Source organism: Physella acuta, unplaced genomic scaffold (assembly GCF_028476545.2).
Source record: "Physella acuta isolate Inbredline_101_S28 unplaced genomic scaffold, ASM2847654v3 ptg000567l, whole genome shotgun sequence".
Taxonomy (NCBI): domain Eukaryota; kingdom Metazoa; phylum Mollusca; class Gastropoda; family Physidae; genus Physella; species Physella acuta.
This window is the reverse complement of record NW_026732086.1, coordinates 75,754-85,528: the sequence shown is the minus strand read 5'-3', so window position 1 is coordinate 85,528 and position 9,775 is coordinate 75,754. Positions and strand designations below refer to the sequence as shown.

Below are 9,775 nucleotides of genomic sequence, written 5' to 3'. Positions count from 1 at the left end.
TCGGTACCCCCCTCCCGGGATCTAACAGCTGGTTATAGATCTACTATGCTATCGGTACCCCCCCCCGGTATGTAACAGCTGGTTATAGATCTACTATGGTATCGGTAACCCCCACCCCCCCCCCCCGGAATGTAACAGCTGGTTATAGATCTACTATGGTATCGGTAACCCCCACCCCCCCCCCCCCGGAATGTAACAGCTGGTTATAGATCTACTATGGTATCGGTAACCCCCACCCCCCCCCCCCCCCCGGAATGTAACAGCTGGTTATAGATCTACTATGGTATCGGTAACCCCCACCCCCCCCCCCCCCGGAATGTAACAGCTGGTTATAGATCTACTATGGTATCGGTAACCCCCACCCCCCCCCCCCCCGGAATGTAACAGCTGGTTATAGATCTACTATGGTATCGGTAACCCCCACCCCCCCCCCCCGGAATGTAACAGCTGGTTATAGATCTACTATGGTATCGGTAACCCCCACCCCCCCCCCCCCCGGAATGTAACAGCTGGTTATAGATCTACTATGGTATCGGTAACCCCCACCCCCCCCCCGGAATGTAACAGCTGGTTATAGATCTACTATGGTATCGGTAACCCCCACCCCCCCCCCCCGGAATGTAACAGCTGGTTATAGATCTACTATGGTATCGGTAACCCCCACCCCCCCCCCCCCGGAATGTAACAGCTGGTTATAGATCTACTATGGTATCGGTAACCCCCACCCCCCCCCCCCCCCGGAATGTAACAGCTGGTTATAGATCTACTATGGTATCGGTAACCCCCACCCCCCCCCCGGAATGTAACAGCTGGTTATAGATCTACTATGGTATCGGTAACCCCCACCCCCCCCCCCCGGAATGTAACAGCTGGTTATAGATCTACTATGGTATCGGTAACCCCCACCCCCCCCCCCCCCCCCGGAATGTAACAGCTGGTTATAGATCTACTATGGTATCGGTAACCCCCACCCCCCCCCCCCCCGGAATGTAACAGCTGGTTATAGATCTACTATGGTATCGGTAACCCCCACCCCCCCCCCGGAATGTAACAGCTGGTTATAGATCTACTATGGTATCGGTAACCCCCACCCCCCCCCCCCCCCGGAATGTAACAGCTGGTTATAGATCTACTATGGTATCGGTAACCCCCACCCCCCCCCCCCCCCGGAATGTAACAGCTGGTTATAGATCTACTATGGTATCGGTAACCCCCACCCCCCCCCCCCCCGGAATGTAACAGCTGGTTATAGATCTACTATGGTATCGGTAACCCCCACCCCCCCCCCCCCCGGAATGTAACAGCTGGTTATAGATCTACTATGGTATCGGTAACCCCCACCCCCCCCCCCCCCCGGAATGTAACAGCTGGTTATAGATCTACTATGGTATCGGTACCCCCCTCCCGGTATGTAATAGCAGGCTATGGATCTACTATGTTATCGGTCCGTCCGCCCCCCCCCCTCGACATTGTGTAATGCTATTGGACATGCCAACACAACAATTAGTTCGATGCTTGAAGCAAGCGACTCACTATTATGCCCCGTGTTGGTATTCTCGACATACCCACGCTCAGGCGAGCTAACTCTTTCCTAATTAAAGCTAATTAACAATTACCTCTCCAGTACGGTCCGTCGACAAAAATGTTAGCTGTTATTTTTGACATTATATTTAGAGTTACCAAATATTTATAACAGACAAATAACAAATGTTGTATTTTATTATTGTATTTAACAGAACATATAAAATCCAACTATAGTCAAATTAACATACAATCTAGCACATGTAAGGTACTTACAAAAGTTGGAATCTTCTCACGTTCGTTATCCTCGGGAGCTTCCACATAACTGTTCCGGGTGGGGTTTTTTTATCAACCTCCCCGCGAGGAGAGGTGTACATGGATTTTGTGGGCGGGCTATTTATAGAGCTCTTGAGTCTGGCGTGCGTCTTCTGCTTAATGCGCGGGACAGACTTTTACCTTGGTTGTCTGAAATGTCTGTCTGTTGGGTTTTCTGTTGCATGGTATTTTTAACTGAGGACAGCAGATTTAAAATTAACAAAACGAGCCGACCCGCTGCGTATCATACGCCGCTATTTAGTTGTTTTTTTTTTCTACTTTTCAGTAATTTATAATTTGGGAATTCGACAGCACCAATGCTGCCACTGAAAATATTTGCTTAAAAACACTAAACCCCCCTTCCCCCCCCCCCCCCCCCCACGTGAAAGCAGCCTCCTCTTAGTTACCTCCTCTAAGTTTAAAATCGTTTCAAACTAAATTATCTGTCCCTAATAGCCGTCACCAAACCCGTCTCTATGATTGTAAGATGTAAACAGCGTGAACAACAGCTCACCAGACAATGTGGGGGTGGGGTGGGGGTGGTAATGATAGTGATAGTGATAGAGAGAAAGAGAGGGGACTGCAAGGAGGCGCTTGCAGCTTGTTTTCTAACGGCTCCCAGAAGAGAATTATATATATAGATATTAGGACAGCAGATTTAAAATTAACAAAATATTAGGAGAACAGATTTTTAAATGAACGAAACAAAAGGACAGCAGATTTAAAATAAACGAAACATTAGAACAGTAGATTTAAAATAAACAAACATTAGGACAGCAGATTTTTAAAAAATAAACGAAATATAAGGACAGCAGATTTCTAAATAAACGAAACAAAAGGACAACAGATTTTTTTTAAATAAACGAAATATTAGGACAGCAGATTTTTTTTTAAATAAACGAGATATAAGGACAGCAGATTTTTAAATAAACGAAACAAAAGGACAGCAAATTTAAAATAAACAAAACATTTGGACAGCAGATTTAAAATAAACAAAACCTAAGGACAGCAGATTTAAAATAAGTAAAACATTAGGTCAGCAGATTTTTTTAAATAAACGAAACATTAGGAAAGCAGATTTTAAAAAAAAAAGAAACATTAGGAAAGCAGATTTTTAAATAAACGAAACATTAGGAAAGCAGATTTTTAAATAAACGAAACATTAGGAAAGCAGATTTTTAAATAAACGAGACAGAAGGGCAGCATTTTTTTTAAAATAAACAAAATATAAGGATAGCATATTTTTATCTTTATATTTGGTTTATTCCTGACTAATTGGACATTGTTGTATTCATCGGTCATGTGTAGCCCCGCACTCTGAAGGAAATTAAATTACCCAGCATTCGCACTAGCTGTGTTCCTCTCAGGTATCGCTTCGTATCTGCCCCCCCCCCCCTCTCCCTAACCGTACGAAATATAAAGAAATATTAAAGGTCTATACAAAATATAAACCTTAATAATTGCCCCACTCCCCTTGGATATTTTAAGACCACCCCCCCCCCCCTTTTACTAGGATAAATGTCTGAAAAATCCCTGCTGATAAGTTCACAACTCCCCGTTAACTAAATCTTTAATTAAGGTTAATTATAATTAAAAGTGTTATTTAAATAAAAGTGCATCATACACTAAAGTAAAATGTACCGGTAATTTATACAATACGTAATTCATCTCTAAAAAAATAACGCAATTTAAATAATTGGGCGGAACAACTGTTTTTAAAATGGCTAATAAAAACAATTCAATCGATTGCATTAAAAGCGTGTCCTCTTAAAAGCGTCACCGGAGCTAGAAATTGGTCTGCACTCTCTTAATGTAGTGATTTGAGAAAAATGCAAATCTTACAATCTGTAATATCGAGCTACTGACAGGAAATATCAGAGAGCAAAACAAAAATCATTCGGTGGGCTTTATTTGTAAACACTCACTGGCTAATATAGCGATGTTAAACAACGATTGATGGTCAGGTTGTACTAACGGTAGAGCTCTAGACTGCTAACCCGAAATTCTCGAGTTCGAATCCTTGTTCAAGTCTGTAAAATGTGAGTCCATGCGGCTCTGATGGGTACCTAACTCACGTTAGGGAAATAAAGGCGGCTGGGCAAAGTGCTGACCACACTATCTGTTTATATGCCGAGGTCAATAAACATGAACCAACTCTATTTTTCCTATAGACAGCTAGGTCTAAAGAGGAATCTACTTTTGCTTTCAAAATAACGATTCCATATCTGCATAGTTCAAACTCAGAGTTGGTGGGTGTCATACTGCAAACAGATGTATTCAAATCATGTCAAGTATATGTTGAGAGGAAGGGTGTGGTCAGTGGTTCTCCAATATTGATTCATCGACGTCTTTTGGTCTAGGATACAAAGTAATACATCAACGCGTTTTGGTAAACAAAATTAATAATAGTCAGGCCATTTAAAAATGTGTGAATTGTTTTAATAATTTAAAAAAAAACGTGTTCTACCAATGGAATAATTTTTTTTTTTATTTTAAATTCTCATATGGGTAAAATTTCAGAACCCCTGATCTAGTCATCTAGTCAATTTGATTTTAGTTAATGATTTTGGATGAGCTTAACGCGGATGATAGTTATGACTAATTAACCATGAACACAGATGGTAATTTATGTCAGGTTTAAATAATCTTCTATTTGTTAGTAGCAAGCGAAATAGCTGTCAAGTCACAAGTAGCAAGCCAACTAGCCGTCAAGTCATCAGAGGCAAGCCAACTAGCCGTCAAATCATCAGAGACAAGCCAACTAGCCGTCAAGTCATCAGACGCAAGCCAACTAGACGTCAAGTAATCTGAAGCGTCTTCGAGTTTCAAGACACATATGGCAAGTCCAATACTTACCACGCCATTTGTGTTAGGTTAAATAATGTTCTATTTGTTAGTAGCAAGCCAACTAGCCGTCAAGTCATCAGAGAGACAAGCCGTCAAGTCATCAGAGAGACAAGCCGTCAAGTCATCAGAGACAAGCCATCTAGCCGTCAAGTCATCAGAGACAAGCCATCTAGCCGTCAAGACATCACAGGCAAGCCAAATAGCCGTCAAGACATCACAGGCAAGCCAACTAGACGTCAAGTAATCAGAGGCAAGCCAACTAGACGTCAAGACATCAAGAACATCAGTAGCAAACTTACTATCCGTCAGGCATCTACAGCAAGCCAACTAGCACTCAAGACATCAGTAGCACGCCAACTAGCCTTAAAGTCATCAACATCAAGCCAAGTAAGCCAACTAGCCCCAACGTCATCGGCAGCAAGCCACCTATCCGTAAAGGCTTTAACAATAAGCCACAAGCCGTCAAGTCATCAGAAGCAAGCAAACTAGCCCTCAAATCATCAGTAGCAAGCTAATTAGCCCTTACGTCATCAGCAGCAAGCCAAATAGCCGTCAGTCATCTAAAGCCTGCTAACTAGCTATCAATTCATCTACAGCCAGCCAACTAGCCCTGAAGTCATCAGTAGCTAGACAACTAGCCGTAGAGCCATCAGCAACAAGCCAAAAAGCCTTTAAGTAATCAGCAAAAAGCCATTTAGCCCTCTAGTCATCAGCAGAAAGTCAATTAACCCTTAAGTCTTAATCAGCAAGCCACTAGATTTAAAGTCATCAGCGGCAAATAGCTGTTAGTCATCTACAGCCAGCCAACTAGTCCTCAAGTCACCAACAGCCAGCCGTTTAGCCGTCAAGTTATAATCAGCAAGCCAACTAACCTTTAATTCATCAACAGCAAGCCATTTAGACCTAAAGTCAACAGCAGCAAGCGAACTAACCCTAAACTAGTCCACCGCAAGCAAGATATTTAGCCCTCAAGTCAAAATCGGCAAGAAAACTAGCCTTAAAGTCATAAGCAGCAAGACATTTAGCCCTCAAGTTATAATCAGCAAGTCAACTAGCATTGAACTTATCAGCAGCAAGCCAATTAGCTCTAATCAACAACAGACAAACGAACGACAACTTACAAACTAGCAGACAACCATCCAACAGACAACCAACCAACGAACCTAACACCACTAACCGACTACGGACAAACGAACGACAACTAACCCACTAACAGACAAACAACCAACTGACAAAAACCAACCAACGAACCTAACACCACTAACCGACAACGGACAAACGAACGACAACTAACAGACAACCAACCAACAGACAACCAACCAACCAACCAACGGACAAAAACAAACCAACGAACCTAACACCACTAACCGACAACGGACAAACGAACGACAACTAATCCACTAACAGACAACCAACCAACGGACAAAAACCAACCAACGAACCTAACTAACACCACTAACCGACTACGGACAAACGAACGACAACTAACCCACTAACAGACAAACAACCAACAGACAACCAACCAACCAACGAACCAAACTAACACCACTAACCGACAATGGACAAACGAACGACAACTAATCCACTAACAGACAACCAACCAACAGACAACCAACCAACAGACAACCAACCAACCAACGAACCTAAACTAACACCACTAACCGACTACGGACAAACGAACGACAACTAACCCACTAACAGACAAACAACCAAAAGACAACCAACCAACCAACGAACCTAAACTAACACCACTAACCGACAACGGACAAACGAACGACAACTAACCCACTAACAGACAAACAACCGACAAAAACCAACCAACGAACCTAACTAACACCACTAATTGACAACGGACAAACGAACGACAACTAACCCACTAACAGACAAACTACCAACAGACAACCAACCAACCAACGAACCTAACTAACACCACTAACCGACAACGGACATACGAACGACAACTAACAGACAACCAACCAACAGACAACCAACCAACCAACCAACGGACAAAAACAACCAACGAACATAACACCACTAATTGACAACGGACAAACGAACGACAACTAACCCACTAACAGACAACCAACCAACGGACAAAAACCAACCAACGAACCAAACTAACACCACTAACCGACAACGGACATACGAACGACAACTAACCAATTAACAGACAACCAACCAACAGACAACCAACCAACCAACCAACGGACAAAAACAACCAACGAACGTAATTAACACCACTAACCGACAACTGACAAACGAACGACAACTAACCCACTAACAGACAAACAACCAACGGACAAAAACCAACCGAACACCACTAACTCAACGGACCAACGAACAACCATTAGCCAGATGTTATCCAGCATCCAGCCCCTAAGCTGACGACTCTAAGAGCAGCCCACAGACGAGCAACCCTGGAGCCAAGCAGTCCAGGAGCCAACCAGCCCAAGAGCCAACCACGGAGCAAGCTGTCCAGGAGCCAACCAGCCCAGGAGCCAACCAGCCCAGCAGCCAACCACGGGACGAGCAGAACCAGGAGCCGACCAGCCAGGAGCCAACCAGCCCAGGAGCCAACCAGCCCAGGAGCCAACCAGCCCAGCAGCCAACCACGGGACGAGCAGAACCAGGAGCCGACCAGCCCAGGAGCCAACCACGGAGCAAGCAGCCCAGGAGCCAACCAGCCCAGGAGCCAACCAGCCCAGGAGCCAACCAGCCCAGAAGCCAACCAGCCAAGGAGCCAACCATCCCAGGAGCCAACCACGGAGCAAGCAGCCCAGGAGCCAACCAGCCCAGGAGCCAACCAGCCCAGGAGCCAACCAGCCCAGGAGCCAACCAGCCCAGGAGCCAACCAGCCCAGGAGCCAACCAGCCCAGGAGCCAACCAGCCCAGGAGCCAACCAGCCCAGGAGCCAACCACGGAGCAAGCAGCCCAGGAGCCAACCAGCCAAGGAGCCAACCACGGGACGAGCAGAACCAGGAGCCGACCAGCCCAGGAGCCAACCACGGAGCAAGCAGCCCAGGAGCCAACCAGCCCAGGAGCCAACCAGCCCAGGAGCCAACCAGCCCAGAAGCCAACCAGCCAAGGAGCCAACCATCCCAGGAGCCAACCACGGAGCAAGCAGCCCAGGAGCCAACCAGCCCAGGAGCCAACCAGCCCAGGAGCCAACCACGGAGCAAGCAGCCCAGGAGCCAACCAGCCAAGGAGCCAACCACGGAGCAAGCAGCCCAGCAGCCAACCAGCCCAGCAGCCAACCAGCCCAGGAGCCAACCAGCCCAGGAGCCAACCAGCCCAGGAGCCAACCAGCCCAGGAGCCAACCAGCCCAGGAGTCAACAAACAACCAGATGAGATAATTCTTGCCGCAGTCCAACCCGTATAGGACAACCCAGGGAAGAAAACACTCTAGTTGACAACCTACCAAGAACAACCCAATGCTGTCAACAATCTAACATGAATCACACAAGCCACGTTAATCAGAAGCAAAGCCAGCCAGCCAGTATAGAATCATACAGCCAGTCAACTAGGCAGCAAAACAAGCAGCCAGCCAGAATAGAATCATACAGCCAGTCAACTAGGCATCAAAACAAGCAGCCAGCCAGAATAGAATCATACAGCCAGCAGTGGCGGAACTAGAAAAAAAAGGCTCCCCCGCAAAGAAAAAATTAGGGCCCCATATATATATATATATATATATATATATATATATATATATATATATAATCTATATCCTGAGTAATTTAGTCTACTTCATTGCAATATATAACCATTCTGAGAGAAACAACCAGACAAATTTAGTTCAAACTTATCTTGGGCTAGAAATAATCAAATATCTATAAAATATGCTGGTCAAAAATATATAAAGACGTAAGCTTGATTCGTGAATGGTTTCTCGCGTTATGTTTATTTTTTTCAGTTTTGGCTTTTATAATATCAATTTTGAAAATATTGATCTTTTAGCTATACCATTGTTTAGTTTGTCTTATTTAAATAATAATTCAGAGAATCAATTGCTTTTTAATATACATAGTACAAAACTATTTAAATAAGCTTTGTGGGCATCCCTATTTTAAAGAAGGGCAGTAAGTCATGGAAGTAGTGTGAATGTTTGCCTACCTTTCAAACTATAGCTCTTGTAGATTTTAAAATATTTTTCTACGCAACAATCTCTGCTATAGTAGACCTGGTTTTTTTTTTTTTTTTTTTTTTTTTTTACAAAACCACTTTCAAGATGCATGAAAAACATAATTTTTGAATTTTTGAAAGAAAAAAATCATTGTTTTTTTGTCGGACATGGGCCCCTAAACGTCCTGGGCCCCCCCGCATTGCGGGGTCTGGCGGTATGGTAGTTCCGCCCCTGACAGCCAGTCAACTAGGCATCAAAACAAGCAGCCAGCCAGAATAGAATCATACAGCCAGTCAACTAGGCATCAAAACAAGCAGCCAGCCAGAATAGAATCATACAGCCAGTCAACTAGGCATCAAAACAAGCAAGATGTACACACCAAGTTGACACAGTGGCCCAAGATGTACACACCAAGTTGACACAGTTGCCTAAAATGTACACACCAAATTGACACAGTGGCCCAAGATGTACACACTAAGTTGAAACAGTGGCCCAAGATGTACACAACCAAGTTGATACAGAGGCCCAAGATGTACACACCAAGTTGACACAGTGGCCCAAGATGTACACACCAAGTTGACACAGTGGCCCAAGATGTACACACCAAGTTGACACAGTTGCCCAAGACCGAGTACTGTATACGCATAACAGTACAGTAATGATAAGAGATTTAGTCATATTGATCTGTTTCATTCCGCCAGCCTTTGTGTCTGAACAAGTACAGGTTATTTTGTACACCTGTCTATTAAATGTATTGTTTTACTTCAAATTAGGAATACAATTCAATAGTCGAATCACTTTTATATTATGTATATCTGTTTTAATGACTATTGTTTTACTTCAAATAAGGAATTCAATTCTAATAACAAGATTATTTGTCAAGACTCTTAGATGTAATATATACCTGTTTCTATTGATTATTGTTTTAATTCGAATTGTAAATACAATTATAATAAGGTTGTTTGTCA

The 9,775-nt window shown here is 44.0% G+C and overlaps 1 protein-coding gene across 1 annotated transcript; it reads left to right on the top strand.

Annotated features, from left to right (window-relative positions):
* The first annotated feature begins 4,444 nt into the window (after nt 1–4,444).
* Nucleotides 4,445–9,355, top strand: LOC131946698 (proteoglycan 4-like). The gene is made up of 4 exons (XM_059307610.1): nt 4,445–4,457; nt 4,993–5,186; nt 7,079–7,343; nt 9,264–9,355. Exons 1-4 carry the CDS (start codon nt 4,445–4,447, stop codon nt 9,353–9,355), a joined length of 564 nt encoding a protein of 187 aa, XP_059163593.1.
* Nucleotides 9,356–9,775: the final 420 nt, after the last annotated feature.

Coding starts and splice junctions, on each gene's coding strand:
- LOC131946698 (XM_059307610.1), top strand. Junction 5,187..7,078: donor AACTAGCCCTCAAATCATCA/GTAGCAAGCTAA, acceptor GACGACTCTAAG/AGCAGCCCACAGACGAGCAA. Junction 7,344..9,263: donor GCCCAGGAGCCAACCACGGA/GCAAGCAGCCCA, acceptor AAATTGACACAG/TGGCCCAAGATGTACACACT.